This window comes from Oncorhynchus mykiss, chromosome 23 (genome assembly GCF_057628025.1).
Source record: "Oncorhynchus mykiss isolate SJ-2025 chromosome 23, ASM5762802v1, whole genome shotgun sequence".
In the NCBI taxonomy this organism is placed as follows: Eukaryota; Metazoa; Chordata; class Actinopteri; order Salmoniformes; family Salmonidae; genus Oncorhynchus; species Oncorhynchus mykiss.
The window spans coordinates 9,854,325-9,880,469 of record NC_143044.1 but is presented as its reverse complement, the minus strand read 5'-3'; the positions used below and the strand labels follow the sequence as shown (position 1 = coordinate 9,880,469).

At 43.9% G+C, this 26,145-nt stretch overlaps 1 protein-coding gene across 50 annotated transcripts in view; it reads left to right on the top strand.

Annotated features, from left to right (window-relative positions):
• Nucleotides 1-7,549: 7,549 nt before the first annotated feature.
• Nucleotides 7,550-26,145, top strand: part of LOC110502408 (uncharacterized) — a 57,780-nt gene continuing 39,184 nt past the window's right edge. For 6 of the 50 annotated variants that reach the window (XM_090216797.1, XM_090216786.1, XM_090216806.1 and 3 more), the window contains exons 1-10: nucleotides 7,581-7,783; nucleotides 10,616-10,651; nucleotides 12,268-12,294; nucleotides 18,665-18,715; nucleotides 21,058-21,093; nucleotides 21,729-21,755; nucleotides 22,048-22,074; nucleotides 24,443-24,469; nucleotides 24,617-24,643; nucleotides 24,745-24,771. In XM_090216797.1, coding sequence (XP_090072923.1) covers nucleotides 7,610-7,783; nucleotides 10,616-10,651; nucleotides 12,268-12,294; nucleotides 18,665-18,715; nucleotides 21,058-21,093; nucleotides 21,729-21,755; nucleotides 22,048-22,074; nucleotides 24,443-24,469; nucleotides 24,617-24,643; nucleotides 24,745-24,771 — 459 coding nt within the window. In that variant the 5' untranslated portion in view covers nucleotides 7,581-7,609. Of the gene's footprint in view, nucleotides 7,784-10,615; nucleotides 10,652-12,267; nucleotides 12,295-18,664; nucleotides 18,716-21,057; nucleotides 21,094-21,728; nucleotides 21,756-22,047; nucleotides 22,075-24,442; nucleotides 24,470-24,616; nucleotides 24,644-24,744; nucleotides 24,772-26,145 lie in introns of all 50 variants that reach the window. The other 44 variants (XM_090216774.1, XM_090216772.1, XM_090216780.1 and 41 more) reach the window with 24 other exon arrangements.

Below are 26,145 nucleotides of genomic sequence, written 5' to 3'. Positions count from 1 at the left end.
TGGATTCTGGAGCAGTGGAAACGCGTTCTCTGGAGTGATGAATCACACTTCACCATTTGGAAGTCCGACGGACAAATCTGGGTTTGGTGGATGCCAGGAGAACGCTACCTGTCCGAATGCATAGTACCACTGTAAAGTTTGGTGGAGAAGGAATAATGGTTTGGGGCTGTTTTTCATGGTTCGGGCTAGGCCCCTTAGTTACATTGAATGGAAATCTTAACGTTACAGCATAGAATGACTTTATAGACGCTTCTGTGCTTCCAACTTTGTGGTAACAGTTTGGAGAAGGCCCATTCCTGTTTCCCCGTGCCCCTGTGCACAAACTGAGGTCCATACAGAAATATCAAGACCGGTGGAAAGCCTTCCTAGAAGAGTGGAGGCTGTTAGAGCAGCAAAGGAGGGACCAACTCCATATTAATGCCATGATTTTGTAACGAGATGTTCCACATACTTTTAACCACGTAGTGTAACTATCGCTCAAACTTAAGCTCAGTGTTGGGTAGATGCCTGCCCTCTGAATTATTATCAGTGGTGAGGGAGGGGGACACGCCCAAGAGTTTGCATGTGTAGCAGGCAACATTAGACCTCCATTTCCGACTGTCACCAGCTCAGGTCCTTACATAAGAAGGACAACAGGTGTCAGTGGTACTTGGACAGCATTTTGTCCGACTGAGGAGGAGCTCGGCGTTTGGCATGCTCAATATAAATGCGTCAAAACAACTTCCTATTTTATGTATGTCTGTATACATGCTGAGTGTGTTGACTTTGCCCCTTAGAGTGTAAAGCTTTGGCTTCATGGCCCTTCCATTGTACAACTGGAGTCTTGTGGGCGCCATCACATGAGCTATTTTTGCAACGCCATGCCTCCCAACGTGCCTTTGGACCAAGGTTGTCTATAGATGTCCCAGAGCGGCCTGCTGGCCTAGCCAACAGGATGTGATGGTGAGCCCAGAATGCTGTTGGAATCTGAGTCCATGCTTGCTTCCCCGTGCTTACGTGCAAGGGGTTTAGGCTTTCGCTTCTGGAGCTGCTCACCCCCACAAGAATTATTGGAGCACCCCAAAATGTTTGCTCCGCCCATCAGTGACTCAGCCTGCGCTGGGTGGGCGTGTTTTGGCGAGCACCCCGTCTCTTAGCGCTGTACATGAGCTTGCAACCCAATGCTTCGTTTCTGGCTTTTTTTTATTGAATTCTACATTTTTTGGCTGCATATTGAAGGCTGGCCAGCACTTCCACACATAGCTCAGCACAGTTTCTCTAGTTTCTAGTTTCATAAGCTGCCAATATCCCTTTCCAGGACATTCAGAGCTGCAAATACACAGTCAGCACAGATCTAGAATGACTGTGCAATATGTGAAGATGTTGGCTTGGTACGAGTAGGCCCAGCCTGGGTAAAGTGATATTGCTGAAGTGGGTGTGGAGTGCAACTAACTGCTGGTTGTTTTTCAACCAGGGCCTCCTGGGTCGAGGGGAAAGAGAGGTCACAATGGGGATCCAGGTAGGTTTACTGTACTGTACCTGCCCTCCACTCTGCATTAGACTGTAGGCCTGTAATGGAACAGATGAAGAAACATCATAAACCTAATACATTCAATGGAATCAGTCATCTCCTGTTATATGGCAACTCTGACGATGACCTTATTTGAGAAAGCAATTCAATACGTGTGTGGGTGTTTTTTTTAAAGGAATTTAGTTGTTTTTTTAGGAATTGAGTTTAGTGGGGGGGGGTTTTCCAAATTTAGTTTAGTGGGGGTTTTTTAAAATTAAGTTTAGTGTTTTGATTCTGTATATTGTGATGAAGTAAAACGTATCTGAAAGGTACACATTCATCGCCCATTCTGGTTGGAACCAGACATCTCCTTTGGGTTTGACCCACTCAGGTTTGACATTTGCTTGTACTATAGTCTTTACTATAGGGTCGAGTCCAAAATAGCACCTTCCCAGTCATCAGAATCTTAGGAAAAATGCTAGAAATTGCTAGAAAAACAGAAAAGGAAACATAATGCAACCCTCAAAGGGAAGGTTTTGTCATCCCTGATTGCATCATCTGTTTTTCCTGGATGTTATTGCTCATGTCAGAATGATCACAGGTCTGTAGGAGTGGCCTGACAGTCTCCCTCTGTCCGTTTAGAGAGTAATTCCTTTCAGGGCTGTTTCTCTAATGTCTATGACAGCTTCTTGCAGTATAATAAGGATGTATTAAGAGTGACCTTCAGACTCTGTCCTCCTTCATTACGGTGGGGCTCCATGGGGTTCTAGGTGTCCTGAGCCCACAGGTTTTTTACTCCTCCTCACTGAGCAGACTACTTGTCCAGCTACAGACCATTTAACAGAGAAACCATCATGTGCTTGCTTCCATTCCCATTTTTCACGTTGTTTTTAATGCGAACAGTCTGGAAAACCCGTATGATCCATTTTTTCTCTCTCCAGTTGCACTGCTTGGCTTGATTGTTAATGGGAACATTCCCCCCGGAACAAATTGTCCTGACAGCCGTTTTTTTTACTCACAGAGTCCTAAACTAGGACCAGACAAAATAAGCCATTGAGAAGCTAATGCCGGTGATTTGATGTGACGTTAAGGGAAGTGATTTGTCATCAGTCATTTTCCTCACTGTCCTGTGATTGATGGGATGCCATCTTGTGTGACCCTACCTTGTTTGACCCGGTCTTGATTTTGGCGGTAATTGATTCTGTCTGGCGACTGAGGTCTTTCTGATGATCCCTCTAAAAGGTCAGAGGAAGGCGTGGTCATAATGTAAGAAATATAGCTGCTCCTACGCTTCGACTACTGCTGGAGTATTGCCTTTGTGCCTGCCTTGTGTTTCTGATGAGAGTTTTAAAGTTTTATGTGACCCATCGGGGTTGTTCTTTAAAGAACTTCAACTCTCAGTTGTTCTACTTATAGAAAGCATTGATTCCATTAGTATTTCATCACTTCTGGTATTGTGATTTGTAATACCGCTTATGGAGTCCAACGTAGGAATGAAATAAAATGCTAATTCGGGGAATCATTTTTGAAGAACCAGTTCCCAGGATTCAGTAAGCATGCTGAGAAGAGATATGCCATTGAAAGTGCTTCTTGTTCCAGGAGAAGACTTCATCTGGTTCCTGGAAGACTGCCTGTAATGTCACGTCGGTGTGGATGTCTCTCCACAATGGAAAAAGTAAATGCAATAAGTAGTGCATTCATCTCAGCTGGGTGTGGAGGAAGCTTTTGAGGAGCGACACCGGTTTGGCGTTGGGCTCAGTCTCATGCTACAGGCGGTGTAGTGTCATCTGGCATCTCCCTGGCCCAAGTTTCCCTCTCTCCATCCCTGTTCTCATCAATCCAGAAATTGCTAGGCAGACTATTTCCAACACTACCAGGGAGGGGAAATGTCTCAAGGCCAGGAAGGATTGTCTCATTGGAGGGCTGAGGGAGAGTCCGGCTCCCAAAATGAGTACTTTTATGCACCAAATTTCTTGATGTGACGCACAAAAATATGACCTGCCAATATGCTCAGCGTATCAACAAGTTGTCTCAAGAGTGCTGATCTAGGATCAGTTTGACCTCTTAGGTCATAATAAAAGATTTTTACGGACTGATCCTAGATCAGCACTCCCACTCCGAGATGCTTTGCGAATACGGGCCCAGTAGTCCCTTCTGTGTCTCTGAAGGTGGTTAGGGACAAAGACAAAGAGCATGAGTGAGGCAGAAGCTGTCCCGCTGGGCACAGACGTCAATTCAACGGCTATTCCATCTTGGTTCAGTGTAATTTCATTGAAATGATGTGGAAACAATGTTGATTCAACCAGTGTGTGCCCGGGTGGGGTGGGTCATGATGGTTTGGAAGAACTCCCCTTATCACTGGACTAATAAAGTCTTCTATACTTTCACAGAGCCGATTTGTGCTTTGTCGATGGAAGTGGTGAAAAACCTCTTCTCCTAACTAAACTGAGATGTTTTGAGTCATGATTTTTACTGTTCTATAACTCAAATGCAGGAAGGTTGTCGAGGTGACTCATTGTACCGGTACAGAACAAATCCAAAGCAGACCACCACCGTAAACTGAACTGAAGAACACTTGAAAAACTTTCCATCTCACATTGTCCTAACTGAATTTCTGTCATGACCTGATCAATGTTTTTCTATACTGAATGACTAATTGAATCTTTCTCTCTCTCTCTTTTGCAGGACCTCCTGTAAGTAGAGCTGATACCCTTGTGTGACCATGCAGAGAGTGGTAAAGTGACTGTGTTTTTGTGTTTGGGAGTGTTTTTTTTGTGTGTGCAATGGGTATATGTAAGTCCTTAAAGGTACAGTGATCCCTCTGTTTGATAGCACCTAATCTTGCCCAAATGCACCCTTTTGGTGCTGCTGTGTGGTGTGTTTGCAAGAGACCTTGTAAAGAGTGGCGACATGATGGTTTTTGAAGGCATATCATTGAGCATATCAAGGCAATTCGTTAAACGTGGTCATTATAGTCGCTGTTACTTGCCTTGTTTGCGGGGGTGGGAAAACTGTGGATATTCGTCAGTGAGTCAGTTACCCTTATTCAAATGTACATTTTAAGTGAGTCTCCATTTAGTGCTACAGCACATTAATTACAGCTGCCATCAGCTGCTAAGCATTTTAGTGGTTCAGCTCAGGGAAATATCAAGTGGTCTTGACATTATGAATAGTACATTTACACAGGGGTGTGAATGTTATTATGCCTTCAACTTAAAGTCACTCCTTGGAAAATATGAATCATAGGACCACTGAGGAGTGTTTAAAGGTACTCGCAAAGTCAGGAGACCAGGCGTGTTTCCCACTCAATCGTGTCTCTATTTGACAAGTAAGAAGCTTTCGGATGTCTGAGAGCACGTCTTCCCTGTCTCCCTTGTATCCTGCCAATACCCAGGGACCCTTAGCCATGTCAGCTTTAGCCTAGCGTCTCTCGGCTTACCTGCTGGTCTTAGCCCAGGTCCTGTGGGAGGGCAGGATGTATGGAACATCTTGGGCATGGGGCTAAAATTGGGCGTAGCTGCGACAGCTGCATCCTGGTGCTGAGAGGGGGAGGAAGGTCGATGCCCAGCTTTGGGCCATAGCAGTGATTGATTGGTCAGCAGCAACCAAGCAGGGATGGATAGCCAGACCAGGGCCAGGGATAGCCAGAGACAGAAAGGCAGGCCTGGGAGGAGTGGGCTCTGTGGGTTTCCCGGAAAAACACTCACACCTGGGCGGCTGCTTTGCACACTTGATGAAAAGTTAATGGCTGATTTCCAGTCAAGTCAAGAGTAATGACTTAATTATGAAATTGTTAGCTATTACACGAGGATGAAGTTGATAGCTATTTCTTCTGATAAAAATAGATGCGCGTTTCACAGGGTAGGTATTCCTGTCACTTCTGCTTTCATTAAGTCAACAAAGGAAGGACACTTTCCAAATGATCTAGTGGAGGTTTGAGTTGTGGTTGGAATCCTTTTGGAAGTTAAGTGCCATTATGTACTGTGGTATAAAACCTCTCCGCTTGAAATGCATTAGCTATTCATACTAGAAGCACTCAGCTATACAGTAGAGACACAATAGCGCTACCACACAGGTCTCCATGAACCTGCAAGTGAACTTTCAAATAAGGAATAGCACTGGAAATAATTGATCAAATTACGTTTTAAATCACTGCTTATATATGAAAAGGGTATTTTAAGACAGAAATAAATCACCAACACATTTTCTTCATCCAGGTCAAGGTTTAATTGAGAATCTCTCTCACTGTGACTAAATGCCAGTGTTTGTTTTCAGTAGTAAGAGGGAGCAATATGGCGCTTCCCCCTGTGTTTGATGAATCGCCTCAGCTTTTCTTAACACGCTGGTCCAGACGATCTGTATAAATACTCTTAGCCTCTATTTACATTGGGATATTAAGCTAACGCAATTACCCCATGTGATTGCAACTGTAAAATGACATGAAATTGGTGCTTTCCTGTTCCCCCCGAAACCGAGGGCTTTGGTCCTTTTAAAAATATAATACTCCATTATTCATCATAGGTCACATCACAGGCGCTTGGCCTCGTGCATTTAACACACTCTAAAACAGTCAGCGTTGATGGGAAACTCCTTCAGACTCAAATGAAACTGAACAGCATGAGAGCTCTCCATCGCTCCACCGTTCTTAAGCTCAGATTCAGCGCTGCTCAACACACGCAGTTGACACGCTATAAGTGTACATTTGTCTGAGAAGGACATATTGTTGAAGATGAATTCCAGAAACTAATTTGGTCTCCCCTTTTTGTGGCCTTTTTTGTCTGCCTTTTGGTTAAATTACAATCAGCTCAGATCTACAGTAAAACAAACCACTCTCCCACACCTCCACCCTTACTACTAAAGGTACAGGCGGGCCCCAGGGGCCACGGAAACCCCAAGGGGGGGACCTCTCATTCGTCTACCAGCACTCGGCCCAAATGGGAGCCACATGTGCCTGGCGTAATTCCAATGAGGGGTTCCTTTCGGAGTTAGGGCCCCTGACCCCTGCAAACAGCCCCCAGAGGCCCTGTAGCAGGCAGGCAAGTAGTCAGGCACCCATGTGCAGTATGTTCTCACTCAGCACCTGGCCTTGCACCTCACCTCAGCACTGCCCCAGACCTCCAGGGCCATGCAAGGTGCTCCACAGAAGCACTGATCATTATGCTTCCTAACAGCAGCAGCTTGATTCACTCCCCTGTGCTTGAACATCTATAAAATCTAGCTTCACTTAAGTAGATCAAATAGAATTATGATATGAGATGGGGGAGTGTGTTAACATCTCTTCCCTTTAGGATTGTTGATGGGCTGTTGATGCAAGATTCATGACTTCCCGGCCAATAGTCGCCCACGCGCTTAGTATAGGGAGAGGACACAACCATTACTCTCGTTGGCTTTTCAGGGGAGATTAGAGTCAGAATGTCAGTCTGTAAGCCATATAACTCCTCCATAGACATAACATACTCCTCTGTGGACAAACAATGGCCAGTGACTTTGGGAAATGTCAAGGGTTCCTCTTCCCGTTTAACCAGTCGTTACCACGGTGTCTTTTACTGATACAGCACGGATAAAAGAGACGTTGATTTCTGTTCCCTGAGCTCACCGAAAACAAAACACTCAGTGTTGGAGGAAAGGTTCCTTTCTCCTTGAACATGGCAATATTGAACACTGTATCGGACATCCTCATGGCTTTGTTGGTTTGTGAAAGGCGCTTAGTTAGCCACCAGCTGCATAAATAGCTTTACGTAGATGAATCCATGGCATGCCTTCTCACAAGACCTATCTTTGCATGTATTTACAAATTGATTGAAACAAATGGATGTCATTGGATGTTCTTTAATGTGGATGAGAATCTACCGTATACTGCAGATAATTCATAACTTAAACAGCTGTGGTATATGATTGATCCTCGACTTAAAGAAGCATGCTATCGTCTCTTTCATGTCAATGAGGTCTATCAGACCAAATGAAATGATGCCATGTTTTGTTTGTTTTTTCTTTTTGTTGTGGAATGCGGCCTTTGTTTTCTTTTGTGTCTGCCTGTTATAACTGAACCTGACAGAATACAATGAGCACAGAAAACGACTTTTTGACATACAGTATTGGATACATACCAAATACTCTGCAATGAGACAGTTCAATAATGACATAATACTGTCGATAACGCTCCAAAAGCCATTTTATTCTGGCCTGGCTCAGTGTGATGTGAACTCTCTTTGTAATAATGTCACGTTCACTTTTTATGTTGTACCCATTTCTCTCACCCCTTTTCAGGGTCCGCCCGGACGATCAGGCTTTCCGGTAACTGTCTTTTAACTTCTGTCGGTCTGTGTGTTTTGAGATCTCTCTGATCTCTCTACTGAGAAGTTGTTTTTGTCCCACAAAAAAATGTTCCTAATCAACGAATGATCATTGGGGAAAAAAATGCATAGTTGGACAATCAACCAATGAGTGAAAATGTGATTATGACAGCTTCTCAGCTAAGATACCTCAGAGATATCTCCTTAACAGAGAGACTGAGTGCATTATCTGCATACTTTATACATTCCTCTTGTGTGATTGTAATGCCTTTCTAGACAAACGGTGCAGCCATTCAATAAGATGTACTGCAGTCTTTACTAATACATTTAGATTGGACATATCATTTGCATTGAAAAGGTCATGCCCCTTTTCATGAAAGAGTCCATTAGGAACCCAATTTTATGAGAATGAGAGACCTCCACCTAGCGTCCCAGACACAAGTGCAATGGTTTTGTTATCACCTCAGGCCCTCTTTTGCCTAGCTCTTTGCTTTACTGTGTCTCTGTCAGCTTCCTGGTTACCCAGCTCTAACATGACTAACTCCCAACCAGTCAAATCCACATGGTCTCCATCCTAGCATGGCAACAGGAGGCCGTCTTAGAGCTGACCTTTGACCCCAGCTGCCAGTTCTAACCTGTGAACCCAGTTTGAAGCGCAAGAGAAGGCTCACAGGGTGAGCTTTTTCAAGGGAGATTAGCTGACAGGTTTTTGTCAAAGTACGGACATGATAAGTTCCAGGATTTTTGATTGATGACACTGTCAAAGAACTGGACATTTTATCACAAGTGCTCTCCTCTCTTCTTGGAAAGGATGTGGTTTTGGAGGGGGAACCTGTCTGCATATAAATCAGTAATGCCTCCCCTTTTTCCATAGAGTGTGGTATATCAGATGTGAGTTTTGAACAAAAGAGCAAAACCACCTCGCGTGATGTTGGAACTCTATACGGTCCTGTCACGCTAACACTTCACTGTTGTCTACTCTCTACTTCAAGCCTGCTATATATTCATTTCACAATTTCTCCATGCAGCTTCCACTAACTCATCCCCATTGATTCATTATTCTACAATGACAACCGTCACGTAATTATCACATTACGCCACAAACTCTTAAGACGAGTGTTGACTATCATAATACTTTTAAGCCCTATACATCCTCCTTCAGTCATGCCTCATCTAAAGTAATCCGCTGGTCTGAGTGTGTGTATACTGAAGCAGCAGCCGTGCAAGCGGTGGTGAGTGGAGCCGGTCCGTGGAGTGAGAGTGTGCTGGGCTCGAGCCTATAGTCCAGCTGAGTCTCATTACTCCTGTTAATACACTTGTAAATCCTCCTGCAGGGGTGTGTGTGTGTGTGTGTCCGTGCGTAAGTGCACGGACATGCATCCATGCATGTTTGTTAAGTGGGGGGAGGGGGGGGGGTCAGCAGTGTGGTCAGGGACCAGTGAATTTAAGACTGCCGCAGTCCCAGCAACTCTAAATCCCAGGCTGAGAGTGACAGGTGGGAGGGGGTCAGAGGGGACAGGGGGTGGGTAGGGGGGTGGAAGTGGTTGCCTAAACTCTTGTCTTTTTTAGGGCAACGGACTTCAACAATAGAAGGAAAACACAGTGGGGAATAGAGTGGGGAGTGATCCGATTTCTGTCTGAGATCTCTCGGAATGCTGCCTAGTACAATAACAGACTTGGCTCTGCGCGGGATAAAGTTTAGAGAGCCAGCTGTTCATGTGATGCTCGGGAATCAACAGTTTGAGCAAAAGCTGCATTAAGTGACCTAGGAAATGACTCGTTCCGCTCCTTATAAAGGCATAATACTGAATATAGGGAAATGTTGAGCAGGTATGATATTGCAAGGCCTTGTCTTGAATCAGAACCTTGGAGAGGGCATATAGAGCCCTGCCTTACGCCATGAAATCTCGAGAGACCTGATAATGATGTTCCAGCATGGGGGTCATTGTTTTTAATCACAGCGAGATTTGAAATAGCTGCCGTTCTACATAGCTGTAGCGGTTTGTTTTATTAACAATATTTTCTTCTTTTTTTTGTTATGGGGCAACTATTTCTCTTTATTTTCGTAAAAATAGCCGTCACCTGTGGGACTCGCTAAAAGATAGTTAGCTTTATATTGATGACCACCCATGTTGGGTTAGTACTTAGGTCCATACTATATTGAGGGGGGGGGGGGGGGGGGTGTGGAGAGAGAGTGGAAGTCCAACCCAGGCCTCTCCACCCAACATCCCTCACAGATTCAGGTATCCAGCACATGTTGTTTTCGCTGTGCGTTGTAACGACTTATGGGGGCCTGGCCCCAAGCTGGTCAGCTGGCAAACCTCATCTCTGACAAGCATCTGATGTTTAAGTGATTAAGGGAAAGTATACACAGTATATGTAGTGAGTTCTGACATAACGTTTCCCTTTCATGAACCATTTCTTTCAAATCCTCTCTGATGAGGCTTGTCTTCTGACCACCGTTGGTTCACTGCTTCACTGACTTATTCCAATGTCTGGCATACAGTAGCTAACCATGAGGAAACCTACAGGTTTGAGCATGCCTGAATCAAAATAGCTCAACCTACCAGAATGTTTGTAAATAGTTCCAAAGCTATACAGTGGCTTAACTTTACCACAGTTGATCTCTAAGGCCTGACTGTCTGCCATCAATTTAAACGCACACATGGTCTGTGTTTGCTGAGAAGAGCATAATAGGACATTCTGATGGCATGATAGGATGAAAGCTATAGCTCACGATTGGCAAAGTTAACCTGCAGGCTGTGATTGTCGTAGTTCTAGAAGATATCATCCTTGTTTACCTCTTTCCTCTTGACTTTGCGTTGCTTATTAGGGTGACAAAGGAACAATGGGAATTCCTGGAAGAATGGTGAGTGACATGAAAATGTGCAACCGAGTAATGTGTAGAAACAGTCAAAGGGACATAGACCAAATAGAGAAAAGACTGAAGAGAAAGGGCACCAAAGGTCAGGCTATAACCAGATAAAGATTCTTCTGAAATGTTCTGACATTTCTGACATTCTTTATTAATCAATATGTTGTTTTGTATATGCATGTGTAATTATTATAAGGTTTAAAATTGCCCATTGCAGATTGCAACCTTTGGTGCCCGTTCATCAATTATTAAAACTTACGTATCGCAGAGTATCAAGATATATGAGGATTGGGTTGGGTATATTTTGACATAGCTAAAGATGTGTAGTTGTACTGTAACTTGACATGTTTGCATAATGCCGAGAATTCAACTTCACAAACAAGGCTCTTTTGTGCGGTCATGGCATTCATAACCGCTCGTATCACCTAATATTTGCACTTATAGTGTGTGGACATGGCCTGCATTTAAAAGCGTCACGTCATGCTTATGACTGCTTCGAAAGTCATTTAACAAACATTGTATCATGTTAATGGAGCTGATCTTGTTAGCTGCGTACAAACATGCCAAATCACTGAAATGTCATACTCAAATATCTCAAAAGTCACAGATCAGAAAATGCTCTATTGTTGTGTAATGCATCATCCAATATTCCATTACTCCCCCTCCCCTCCCCACACTCTCTCAAACTTGTAGCTTTCAATTCATTCATTCATTTATTAGAACATAATGATGTTGCTATAAAAGCCAATCATTTTCGTATCAATTTTTTTTGTTGTATTAGAAACACAGTTTCCCCATATTTCATATCTGTTACGTTTTTTTGGCTTGATACATATTCGCATGTTTTTATTATTCCGCGTGTAAACTATATTTTGAGGTTTTTGGAATGTGGAATTGCCAAGAGACATTCACACATTTTTTTTATTTTAAAGATGAGGAAAACAGTTTGCACTGACAAGTGAAGGCTCTCCCCCATTTTGCGTGCAGACTTTTTGTTTTCTCATTTATTTTGATTTGTTTATTTTAGCCCATTTCAAGGCAATCTTAAACCGCGACATATGGATAACGGTACCTCGGCTCTCTCTGTTTTGCTGAGTCGTCGTACCGGAGGTGAATTTTCACAAATACGCCTCCTGTTTGTGGCCTGAAAATTCTGGCTTTAAAAACACTCCCTCTCCAACGTGGGTCTTTCTGCAGCATCGCTCCAGCTGTGAAGCCCATGCAGAGCACTTAATATTTCACACAGTGTAGAGGAGTAAAGCTACTATGTGGTCCTCAAGTACCTCCTCAAAGGAAGTCCTATTTTTCTGTCTTATCCCACGCTCCCAGCTCACTGCCTCTCCCTTTCCTTCAGTCACTACTACTTCTGTGAGAAAAGTACGTCTCGACACCAGACAGCTCCCCGTGGCCCTAGACTTCAGCCCAGCCAAGCCCAGCCTCCTCTCCTCTCCCCACCCCTCCCTTCCCCTCCCCGCCCCTCCCCTTGACCACTTCTGAGGCTGATGCATGCCCCGTGTCTCTCTGTGCCTGTCTAACCCCGGTTCCTCTCCCTCTCTGTCTCTCTCCTCCTTCACACTTTGCATGCGACTGTGTCTGCTGTGACTGACCAGGGGATAAAAGGATACGCAGGGGAGAAGGTAAGTGTATAGGGACGTCAGTAGGAACAGCCAACCTCCAAAGCCTGCAGGAGAGAAGGCAGGGAGAGAGGCTTCAACAGGCTTAGTGGTGATAGTGGTGGTTAGAAGCACACACTTGTTCACTGTACAGTAGTGTATGGAGGTAATAGTTGATTTATTTCAAGGGCCCTGGGTGTTAGGGTCACATTCTGAAAACCATTTCCCACCCTGGTTGGATTACCTGTGTTTTTTCACTCAATGAAACAGAGTAGCAAATAATTGTCACATAAGAGTCTCAGAGTTCTAATTTAAAGAGCAATTGCCCCTGAAATGCAATTTTCAAAATGAGAAGTAGTTTGTCTGGCATCGATATGAGTCAGAAACATTTTATTCTAGTGTCAAAATTGTGTGTAAATAGCATAATTCTGGTCATAAAGGAATTATCGTCCCAAACAGAGATTTGCGAGGTGATAGGGGGGAAAAGAAGGTTATGGAACAGTTTTCCTTGGGTTGGGTTTATTTAAATATTGTCTAGATGCGCCCAGCTAGATGGTCAATTTGGTTTCACATTCTATAAATAACCCTACGGGGCTAGTTAGGGACTATCAGTAAAATACACAATGTACATGAGAAAATATTTTTAAATGTCAATAGCTCCTAATTTCAACGACTTGAAAACCACATACAAATATTGAAAGCATTTAATGAGCAGTGGCGATTTAGCAAAATCGTGGGATGCATGTCAGCAAAGCCACTACACAACACTAAACAATACATTAATTGCACTATAACCGTGACAAACGGTGCCCACAAACTGTTAGGGCCTACATAAAGCTGTCCCAACAGCAGAGCTTTCTTTTCAGCATCATGGAGTGAATCCTTACCACCGCTACACCTGGCTATCAGCGGAGCCTTGTCTGGCAGCGAAACAGTTCATTCAGCCTCATTTACTGCCTTTTAAAAAACATAGCTGATATGGCTGACTTGCTTAAACAGATGTGGTTTCTGCTGATAAGTGAGATGTACAAATTATGGCATAAGGCACTGAGGAGCAGATAAGAGGCAATCCTTAATTTTTATTTTATTTTTTATAATATTCGATGATTCTATTTCTGTAAAACAAGCTATAGGCTACATGTGCACCTCCAAGTCAGAACAGTAGTCTAAGTTATGAGGGGGAAAGGGACCAAATTATTAGGGTGAGGCACATGGGCTACTAACAGCTTACTACACAACATACACTTAGTATTACTTTCTTAGCTACAGTATACATTTTTGGATTCACCTTGTTGGGCTGTGCTCACTTGAACAGGAAGATTGCATGGTGGTCATCAAACTTTGTCATCAAAGTCTGGCATTTTATAGATTTATGTTGCTTTCAAGACGACTGGGAACTCAGGGAAAAAAACAAGGTTGAATCATTACGTCAGCGATCTTCAGGTCGGAGCTCTAGAAAAAGGGCCGAATTCCCGACTTGTAATTCCGAGTTGGATGACTGTTCAAAAGTTATTTTCCCAGTTGGAGCTCGTTTTATTGAGAGTTCCCAGTTGTCTTGAACTCACGGAAGTCTGACATTTCCCAGTTCCGAGTTTCCAGTTGTTTTGAACGCGGCAGAAGTCATGCCGGATTGACAGCATGGCCAATGTATTCAACCTTTTCTGGCCCATGGTTATGAATGCTTATCCTTTTAAGCTTGGAAAGAGACCCTTAAACCCAGACTTGGACCACACACCCACTCCACTGAATAGCAGGCTAGTGATTGCTTTGCAACACTTGTAGTGAGCCACGGATTCCTTCTAAACTACTCATTGTTGAATTTGCAATTTCCAACTTGTTGTGTAATGTTTATGTCCAATGGCCGATGAGCACTGATACGTTTTATCTATAATTTCTCTTCATATGACAAGGATTGAAAGGATTTGCCAGTAGATTGTCGAGTTGATTCATGACCTTGACTGCTTGTTCAGCTTTCTAGCTAAGATTTTGAAAGTATGATGTTATTGTCAGTCCAATCAAAGCTACGGTAGATATAACGTGATTTGACGTCATTATATCTGTGGCCAATGACCTTGAGCCATCTTGGATGGGCACTTCTAATGTAACAATGGCAGCACACAAGGGCTTTGGATATTCGAGCTACCCCTGTCGATTTTGCGGTGATGTAGTGTCCCCATGAGTGACAGAACACTGAGCCAATCACGGCGCAACTAGAGAACATTACCAACCCCTACGCTTTGTATTTTCCGCTGGCTGTCCCGCCTCCACAGAAAGCACTGAACTAGGCTGAAACACCTGCTTTTTGGAGCTGCCTTACTCAAGAAAACAAAAAAGAGACCATGTTTGTACACGGCTTTCTTAACTAAAATGTTTTATTTATTTTTTACACTGTTTCAAACTGATATGTGACACCTATTAATGCCAAAATAACATGCAAAAAAAGACACAAAATATATATAATATCCCACTATGTCCATGGCGATGCGTTCAAAGGGCACCCCGATGATCGGTTGGGGGACCAGCGGATTTCGGAAGTGTGCTTTTGGGGACAGTGATTTGACTCTCTTGGCAGCTGCGACAATATTCTTCCACGCCCCTCCTCATCCCAGGCCAGTGGAACTGGGCGGTGGTCCGTTCCCGGGTCTTCACCATTCCCAGTTGCGCCCCCAACAGATGGGTGTGGGCCAGTTGAAGAACAGTTCCCACGTACTGTTGGGGCAGCAACAGTACCTCTCAAAGTTCCCCCTGTTGGCGTGACACCTGATACTAAAGGTTATTCTTGATTTGGAAATGGGTGTATTGCCAGTCACTCACCCCTGGAAGTAGCTGGCCATCGACTATCGTCTATCACTTGGGCTGCGGCAGTTTTCAAGTTTGGATCCTCCCACTGGGCAGTCCCAAACTGTCCCCTCAGTTGGCCCATGGCGGGTGTCCCGGCTGGTCTCTCGAAATCGATGAGGGGGAGGATGGACTACTCCTCCATTTGTTCACCAGAAGAGTCGGGTTCCGACACCCCCTGGGACTCCAGACCCGTAGATACAGGTTTCTCAACCACTTGCTTCCGGGCCGCGCAGGCGATGGGTCGTCCTCGCTCTCGTCTCCCGCCAGCTCATACCATTTTTCCTCAGCTCGTGCCTCGTGCCTCTCGTGCCTCCGCGGACAATCTCGTCCCACGAGATGGGGTACCACTATCCTCTGGCAGCTCCCTTGTGGTGTCACGATGTTGGCCTGTACGGTCAGATACCACTTGGTATCTCCGTGGATACAGGAAATGGACATCTGCCCACCACGTTCGGTCCCCTGGGCCAGCAGGCTCGTAGGTATGAGCGTAATCACACTCCCAGAGTCCAATAGTGCTTCGGTGTCGTGTCTGGTGACTTCCACCGGGACACCTCCATCGTGTACGTGGGTAATCAAGGGGCTGATTGCTCACCAGCTGAACTAGTCCCATAAAGGCACCAGAAGGGCAGCAGATGGAGGTAGGGACTGGGGAAGAGAGGTTATCCCGTATAGTCACGCTCAGTACCAGAGATAATGGAGGGACCTCGGTTTCGTTCCCCACAGGATACAGCAAGACCCCGGAGCCCAGAAGACGGTATCCGGGAGGAGATCTCCTGGAGGAGACCTTTTCTTTTCTCTATGTTTATTATTTCAATAAACACCCTTGAAACCGAGCTAATAGAATTCTGTCCGTGTCTGATCTGTGTAAACGTCTTAACCAAACCCCCTGGTCTGTCACAATATATAGATTTGTTTTAATTGAACAGGTGCCCCACCTGCCCTGAATGACGGGTCGCCACTGTTAATGAGACAACTAAAAGATGTGCAACATGCAAATATTGTTCCATTTACATTGTGTAATTTATTGATGGTCCCTAACTAGCCCCAGAGATAGGCTATCCAGTGTCAAACCAACTTTGCCATGGTCGCACACCAGCCCAGCTGAAGCTAATTGGCGAAAGAAGTTGGCTAGCACTATCCTAAGTGACTTCAAGACACAAGACCTGCTTGGACTTTTTCAAGTTATCTACAAGTGGAGTGACTATAACTGTGTATTTCTTTTTGGCAGAGTGAATTTACAAACGCTTGCCATGTGCGAACACAAACTCAAGACACCCACATTAAACCCCCACTATTTGCTGGTTGCTAAAATTCTAATAGTTTGCCTCATTTCAGTTTATGTGACAAAACAAGCAAGTATAGTGTAGAGAATCATTGTACCATCGAAACCGCTGTGAAATATATTTTCCATAACCCAAAATACTGTATTTTCAGCTGTTTAAAGCTGCTGTACTAAACTGAAGGTAAAAGACGCACAAATTAAAGAATGGGAAGCATAGAAATAGAGCATATAGAACAGGTCTACTGCTTCTTAGACTTGCTTTCAATGCGAATGACAGATCTATAACACACATTTAAGGCTCCCTCTAGAAAGTTGAGAGACATTTATTGAGATCATGGTATACTCCAGATACACAGCAGATTCCACTAAGATGTAGGTTTCAGAACCCTACCTGAAATTATATACACTGATGACCAATCTGCATTGGTGGTGGTGCATTGCATCACCATGAAATCTTATTTCCACCTCGAAGTTCTCAATATGTGTTCATTCCCTCAGATGGCCTTTAGTAATCTGACCATGCAGACTTATCCAGTCCACTAAATGGCCACAGTTGCAAAAGCGATCAGATCTGCCCTCTCTTTTGTTCCAATCAAAGCCAGAGGCAACAGCTTTTTGGATTCACTTTCATCAAACCTGAGGTGATATGGGATGTGCAGAGCTGAATGTGCGGCTAGAGGAAAAACATGCGTTGCATTCTTCACTGTCATACTGTAGAGAGTAGCAAGCTAGCCGAACAACTTCAATATGGCTCAGCTAGTTTGCCTGCCGGCGGAGAACCTCAGGAGTTATGGGTGGACTTGTGAGGAAACAAAAATAGTAACCAAGACTGTAAATGTAGAACCAGACAACTGCACTGGCTTTGGGTGCTCCCAACAGATCTGGGTCCAAAACAATCCAATAGCTTAGCTCATATTTCTCTGCACCAATTGTTTTAGGAGTGTAATATTGTGGCCTGTATCCCCATGTGTGGTTAGCTCTGGCTGCCAGGAGAGAGGATGAAGAAGCACAGGGGTTAGACAGGGAGGCTTGACTGCAAATCGTCATTAAATATGATAACATCCTCTCCAGAACAAAGACAGAGAGCCAACACAAGGGGAACCTTAAAACAAATGAGATCTGCGGATTTCTGGGTGGGCCGTAATGTATGGGGCAAGTGACTGGCAGAAGACCAGAGAAAAGGAAAACCATGATGAATTGGTTAAAAGCAGAGAGAGAGAAGCATTCACCCAAAGAACACTTGCTGCTGACTTCATGGGTATGGGAAGATTTAATATGGGAGGAAATGAAATCTCAAAAGGCTGTCTCTATTCTTGGTGTTTCATAGTCCTGGGTTGTAAACGTCTGTGTTTGTTCTGAGTGGTTTCTGGTCTTAGTCATGATTTTCGGCCTCTTGAGATTGACCCTTTCCAACACCAGTAATCTGACCACTCTAGAAGGGCATCTGTAGATCTTCACTTGTCCAGTCTGTTGGATCTCTGTATCATGGGAGGAACTGTAAACCCCTGAACTATAGTAGATTCGAAGACCATTTTTCTCAGTGGTTTGCCTTTTGGCCACTGTGAGGCACCATCAATCCATCTTCTGCAGTAGCGCTGCGAGGCGACAGCACCTAACCAGAGTGTGAAAACAAATACTTCCCGTCCCTAAGTAGGCATTTGTTGAGAAACATTAAAATCACCTGCATTTGTGATGGATGGTTGGGCAATCAAAGATGTCCCAGTGATAGGGTTTCTGGGGCGAAAGCTAATTAGGGAAAGTGCTGGAAACCCGAGCCGGCCCTGTCTGGCCCAAGTAGTTTCTGGGATTGTGTTGCGAGGGTCCGTAGGTCTGTATGGACGGGGCTGACACTGTGCAAATCACCCACTTTGTGCCAGAGGAGCCCAGTGAGTTTTCTTGTGTTTGCACAGCAGTGCTGCTGACCTTCTGAGCGAGCGCTGCTGTCGAAGGTTTAAAGTATGCTTCTGAAATTTGAACTTTTGACTTTGCTGAAAACGTATAGAAATATGTTCTAAAGCCTCTTCGCCTGGAACGTGGGAAAGACTAGGTGTGCGTGTGTAGGAACTAGACTAACTGTATGTGTTACATATGTTAGTGGCTATTTTTTAAATCATTTCCCTCATTTCCCATTTTATTCATGTACAGTACATATTATACAGAATTACTAAGCAGAACATCTGGTTAGCTGGATAGGACTAGGGGAGAGGTATTATTCCACTGTTTTGTTCCACTGTTGGTGCGTCTTCTCACATTCTGTTTATCTGTCCATAGGGAGCGCCAGGGGAGCCAGGCCTGTCTATCATTGGGCCACGAGGACCTCCTGTAAGTGTCTTCACCTCGTCTTACACCTAATAAACCTGTGCATTACCTGTACTGTTTACTGCTGCTTTCAATTCTCCCTTTCAATTCATACGTCTTCAGTTCAATGGCTCATGGCCTGCCACTCTGAACAAGCCTGGCATGATTGTAATGTCGTGAATTTGTCAACAGCAGTTATACATGAAGTTATCTTGTGAACCCCAGACTCATGACCACATAGCAGAAATGTCAGAGATTCTACATGTCTGCCTGTCAGGACTTTCCAGACCAAGTTGCTGAGCTAGTCCACCACAGAGCTAATGGAGATTGAAGACCGATAATTACAGGTTGTGTGGGAGTACTTTGGCATTGTCTGAGGATGCCATAGCTTTGTGATTTGCCTGTGATCGGGATCATTCCGTATTTCATCAGGATGAGAAGCGAAGACATTCCTCTACCTCTTATACTGTATCCCAGACACCAGAACCCAATGGGACCTATTGTATTAAATCATTTATTTTCCTGAGGTGAAATAAGTGTTCATCCTGCTTCAACAGCTTTCTTCCCCCTGTTTTCCTTCTTTTTTTATCAGTAGATAGACAATAGAGGTACTGCGTTGCACCTCAGTTGTGCAATATCCTGATTATGCTGTGAAGAATTGGACATGCTTTAATTTGAGGTTTTCTTGTTCCGCCCTGGTTTTTGGACAGCAAGGTTAAGACTACCTTGTTGTGGAGCCAATAGACTGGCTGCTCATGAGGAGTAAACATCTGTTTTCCCAATTGACGATTAGTTACATACACTACCTGTGTTCCCACTCCCCTGGCCGGTAATAAGGCATTTATAATGAACATCAGGCTACTACGGATGTAAAGCCCAGCAGGAGAGTGAAGGAGTACACAGAGAACCAGAAAAGCAGGGGCACTTAAAAGGGTGGTTTCCCCCAGCAGGTGAGGTCGACACAAGAGGCTCTCTCTTCACCTCAGGAAAGGGTGAGGAAATTGTTTTGTTGGAGAGAAAAGAGCAGAAATGAAAGCAAGATAAGGGTTATTTGAGGAGGTGCTTATGTTCGTCCTGTTAACCACAAGGGTGTAATGGAAATGTGTTTCTTGCATATCCCTACTCCCTCTGAGACACCTGCAGGGAGTGAGTCATGGCCAGGATCAGTATTGTCCAGCACCCCTGGAACAAGTGCCTTGCTCAAGGGCACATTGGTAAATTTTTGACCTTGTGGGCTCCGGGATTCAAACCAGCACTCTTTTGGTTCCTGGCCCAATGCTCTAACTGCCAGGGTTCCTATCTGCCGCCGTAAGGTGGCCCTTCTTATCTGTCCTTGTTCTCCACACTGTCATTTTATCGATGAGCGTAGTTCTTCTTCTGTAGTTGTTCTACTGCAACCTGGCCATAAGGAAACAAAGGAGAAAGGACCCGTATGTTTGTATCAGTTCTCTTTATTAGTTAAAGGTGATACACAATGGTCATATTGAATCATATTGTCGACGTATGTTAAGATATGTGGTCCACATGCAGAATTGACCCTACTAGTATGAATAAATAAAACTAAATGTGATAGGTTACTCTTGATAAACCAACGACTGAGCCATGCATACAGCTCAATACTTTTTTGCAAGTTCAAGCACAGAAGCACAGCAAGAGAAAAGGGTCCCATATTGTGAATTGTATTTGATCACACTGCATTCTCAGTGTTCCAGATCCTCTGTAAGGCTCATGCGCAAGGCATGTACAAGCCATATCCTTCTGCTGTCTTTCCGAAACAGACAATCCCTTTGGGAGGGATAACATGCATATCCCCCAATAACTACTCCGGTCCCAGACATTTCATTAGGAACGTTCAACTCTCCCTAATTTTGTCTTTACGGCCCTCCCTCTCTTTTTTTCCTGGGATATTGAATGGCCTATTCTAGTCCCACAGGCCGGGTAGCATATCCAACACCCAGTGCAGAATGTCTTCATCCAAGCATTTTCCCTAATCGTTATTGACTTTTACTCATTCGGCTTGTTTGACTTTTTCTCTTTCGCAGTCGATCTTTATTAGATCGGAAAGCGCCAACCTTTGTTTCTTTCATCCCTCTAAAACTCTTTCCAGTGTTGTGTTTCGCCCTCTTATTCCCTCCTGTTTTGAGAGTCCGTTGGTTTTCCCTCCGCAACCCACACAGAAGGCTCTTCCCGTAGTCTGTGGTATCACTCTCTCTGTCAAGGTCTGTTATAGCTCTGCCCAAATGTATTGCTGTGGAAGAGAACAACGGTACCCTCTCACACTGACCCTCTTTCACCAGAGTTTCAATGTCAATCTTTCAGCAGAAAAAAAAACATTTAACTCAACATCTATTTCTGACTCTCTATAGGGACAGCCAGGAACAAGAGGCTTCCCAGGCTTTCCGGTAAGACTCTGCAGCTTCCCCAGTTAAAGTCTTTATAAACGGTGTTATAATGTTAGGGTACTATTTTACAAGTGGAGCTTTATTACATAGTTGGAGCTCCCAAATGTCAGAAGGTTAGATGTTTCCTGGCTGGAAATCTCCCGTGGGCAGATTCTGCATAATCACGCAGCTGACCAAATTATACTAGAGTTTACTTCTGGGTAACCGAGATTACATGGCTGGTTAAGTGCATAAGTGCCTTGATCATTGGTCTTGTTTTATTCAAATCTATAGCCAGTCTACTGTCTCCTTTATGGCTCCTTATCGGGAATAGAGCCTTGTGCAATAGCAAAGCTGGCCCTTTGTGCTTTAACATGGCCGTTTTGAAGTGTGTGTCAAGTTTGCTGCATCTTAAGTCACTATAATTTCTCTTAAAGTCCCTTCAGAAATGTTAATGGATCTTTGTGACCGGCTAGACTCACCATGCCACTTACACCCGCAGAACACAAAACATGCACTATATCCTCAATTTCCTTGACCTGGAAATACCTTTCTTCCCCTTCATAAGGAGTTTCATGTCATTGCTGTGGTCTGTTCAGCTATATTAGCTGCTATTAACCTGTGTTTAAATGTCTTCCCCTCTCTTTTTATCCTAGGGTCCGATTGGGTTGGACGGAAAGCCCGTGAGTTTCACCCCATTCCTGACAAATGTTGAATAATTGAGTAATTGAAGTACTTTAAAAGCCCAGAATCCACCACCTTATGATGATGATGATGATGATGATGATGGGGATAATTAAGTTAATAATGATTAGGGTCATTATTGTAATAAAATCTCTATTAGTATAATTATTGTTATTATAGGAAGTAGGTAATAGTGTTATTGATATTTCTTAAACGTTTTGCCAAGATACTCAAGTAGAAGCTTGCTTTGATTATTTTACCACATGCATTCACTCTTTTATGCTCACACAGGGACAGAACGGCTTGAAAGGAGACTTGGTAAGTGGTGTTGTCATTTTGCACACAGTTTTGCAGTTCATGTAAACAGCGTAGGCCTATTGCTGTCTGCACTCCTGTACTTGCAAAGGACGTAAACTCACACTCTTTATGTGTTTCGAATGCCCTACAAAATGTGATCACCATGAACGTGCAGGTTGGTCAATTCTGCCTATGCACCATTTGTTATCCATGTGACCATCTTAGCAAGCTGTTTACCTTGTGAATGAATTGGGAAAACACTGTTGTGGCCTAATTTATTTGGATAGTAATGGGATCAAACACATGAATGATCGGCTATGAAAAGCCAAATGACATTTACTCCTCAGGTGCTGACATGTTGAACCCTCTACAACCACTGTAATTATTATTATTTGACCCTGCTGGTCATCTATGAACGTTTGAACATCTTGGCCATGGTCTGTTATAATCTCCACCTAGCACAGCCAGAAGAGGACTGGCCACCCCTCATAGCCTGGTTCCTCTCTAGGTTTCTTCCTAGGTTTCTTGCCTTTCATTCTATGGAGTTTTTCCTAGCCACCGTGCTTCTACATCTGCATTGCTTGCTGTTTGGGGTTTTAGGCTGGCTTTCTGTATAGCACTTTGTGACATCGGCTGATGTAAAAAGGGCTTTATAAATACATTTGATTGATTGATTTATTGATTGATTGATTGACAGCAGTGGTCTGTCTGTTTAGTGACAGGCAGAACTTCTGTCCGTATTTCAGTTGATGGGGTCTTCAAAGGGGAGTTGGAATCCACTCTCAGGTTCTCAATCAGTCTCGAGGTAAAACTGACTGAGATAAAACACAGAGGAGCAAAGGCAAACAATAGTTAGACTTGTCCGTTTCATGCATATGGTGATTCAAATTCTTTCGAGAGTCCAATTCAGTGGAGTTTTCCAAGAATACACTGAAATACACCTCTAAATAAACAGTATAAAAGAACAATGAATAAAACAGACAGACCATAGAAAGCAGGAATGGATACATGGCAAGCCATAAAAGGCAAACCATAAAAACCTCCTCTCCAAAAGAATCACCCAAGAAATGACTTATTTTGGCTTCCACTGAGGTGCCAGGGGATTGAGACTTCAATTTCCCCCACAACTCTGACACCTTTATAGGCCCTAGTGAATCCTGTGGAGCTCCCTGTGAGGCTTCTGAATATGACACAATGACTGTTGAACGTCCTGTACCCCTTCACCTCCAGCCCTGTGACCGCTGGACAGATCTCATCTAGGACCTTGAATCCCTCTTTTAGTGATGACTTCTCTTCCCTGAAGCCTCGCCTCCTTTTTTTTCATTGGCAATAAAGACACATTCACTAAAGACTATGTTCTTCTTGGACGATGGTTGTGGTACTCCTGGAAGCTGTTTCTTCATCTAGTACTCCGGGTCTGACTTTTATCAGGCCAGCTGCCGATTTTAGAGGTCTTTGTGTCTCCGCTAGAAAGCCATTACTCTTTGTTGGATTTGTGGAGTTATCATGAGGGGCTTTGTTTTATTAGGGGGGTATTCAGCCTCTCGCTCGGAGCGTGTTTGGAGCACTGCCTTCCTACAGAAGCTCACATGCAGAGAGGCAGCCTGGGCCAATACAAAGGACATGCCTGTCCGGGGCCATGTGGGGTGGATAATTTTCGATGTTGATTAATGTTCATTTAATGAGACCCCTTTCCTCTCCTCCCACTCCACTTCCCCCAACAACATTTTTTAAACTTTGTTTCCACTGAACATGCCATACAAACAAAGGCATTTGAATGAACTATATCAAGAGTGCCTGGATCCTCCTTTCTTTTTGATGACCAATTTACCCATTTTACCAAAGATCACTTTCTGTCCACCAATATCTATTAGTGTGTACCTCAGCAGCGCTTGCCTTCCTCTTTTCTTTTTTTTTCTACAGCTGTCAATCATAATTTTAAAGGGTACTGAAGGCCAGTCTGTTAAATGCACAGATGAAATCTTTCCAGTCTCCACAATGCCTTTATGGAACTCCTATGCACCAGGGTCACAGTCATGGAGTGTGCTTGATGTGTCCAACTGTGTGCCACTGACAGATGTTAGACAGCTCTCCCCAGGCCTTGGTGGGTAGTCAAACAGAGCAGAGCAGGCTATGACAAGTGATTGGTACAGCACTTTGGTTGGTTTGCCTATTGCTTGGATCTGAACTTTATTTGAATTCTCCTCAAGTTTGTCTTTATCATTTCCATTGATCCTCTTAAAATGCATTTTAATGCATGTGCAGTAAAATCATTAATGTTGCATTTATAAAACGCAAATGATAGTTTGATGACGTGATGTTTTTACAATGGTTTTAATCTCTCGATCATAGATTGATATACCGGTACTGTTTATTGCTTTTTTTTTAGGGTCAACGTGGTCTTAAAGGAGTCGCGGTAAGTTATTTTTTTCTTTTTAGGTTTTAACAGCTTTTCTGTTATTTGACATTAGTTGATTAATTGTCTGTCTCTCTTTACGACGATCTGTTCTCTTCACTCATATCCTTTCTCCTTCTTCGCCCTTTAAAAAAAAAAAATTACTAGGGTGAACCTGGTCTGAAAGGGGAAAAGGTGAGTTTGTGGTATAATCCACTACAACGCACCATAAAAGTGTTCATTACAAAATCAGTCTTACTCACGATCCATCTCTCTCTGTCTCTCTCTCTCTCTAGGGCATATGTGGAGACTACACTCACAGGGTAAGTGAGTCATTAACTGTTTCTCTGTGTAACTACAGCAACATTAGGGTCATATTGATTCATGTTAAAGGCCCAGTGCAGTCAAAAACGTGATTGTCCTGTGTTTTATACAGTGCCTTCGGGAAATTATTCTGACCTTTTGACTTATTCCACATTTTGTTACGTTACAGCCTTATTCTAAAATGGATTAAATAGTCCCCCCCACGCGCCCCTCATCAATCTGCACACAATACCACATAATGACAAAGCAAACACAGGTTTTTAGAAATGTTTGCACATGTTATTTTTTTAAAACAAAAATAGACAAAACATTTACATAAGTATTTAGGCCCTTCACTCAATACTTTGTTGAAGCACCTTTTGGAAGCGAATACACCCTCAAGTCTTCTTGGATATGACGCTACAAGCTTGGCACACCTGTATTTGGGGAGTTTCTCTATTTTCAGGTCTCTCCAGAGATGCTTGATCGGATTCAAGTCCAGGCTCTGGCTGGGCCACTCAAGGACATTCAGAAACTTGTCCCGAAGCCACTCCTTACATTGTCTTGGCTGTGTGCTTAGGGTCGTTGTCCTGTTGGAAGATGAACCTTCGCCCTAGTCTGAGGTCCTGAGCGCTCTGGAGCAGGTGAAAAAAATCACCACAGCATGATGCGAACACCACCATGCTTCACCGTGGGGAAGGTGCCAGGTTTCCTCCAGATATGACGCTTGGTATTCAGGCCAAAGAGTTCAATCTTGGTTTCATCAGACCAGAGAATCTTGTTTATCATGATCAGAGTCCTTTAGGTGCCTTTTGGAAAACTCCAAGTGGGCTGTCATGTCCCTTTTACTGAGGAGTGGCTTCCGTTTGGTCACTCTACCATAAAGGCCTGATTGGTGGAGTGCTGCAGAGATTGTTGTCCTTCTGGAAGGTTCTCCCATCTCCACGGAGGAACTCTGGAGCTCTGTCAAAGTGACCATTGGGTTCTTGGTCACCTCCCTGACCAAGGCCCTTTTCCCTCGATCGCTCAGTTTGGCCGGGTGGCCAGCTCTAGGAAGAGTCTTGGTTGTTCCAAACTTCTTACATTTAAGAATTATGGAGGACACTGTGTTCTTGGGGACCTTCAATGCTGCATACATGTTTTGGTACCCTCCCCAGATCTGTGCCTTGACACAATCATGTCTCGGAGCTCTACAGACAAGTCCTTTGACCTCATGGCTTGGTTTTTGGTCTGATATGCACTGTCAACTGTGGGACAGGTGTGTGCCTTTCCAAATCATGTCCAATCAATTGAATTTACCACAGGTGTACTCCAATCAAGTTGTAGAACAATCTCAAGGATGATCAATGGAAACAGGATGCACCTGAGCTCAATTTCGAGTCTCATAGCAAAGG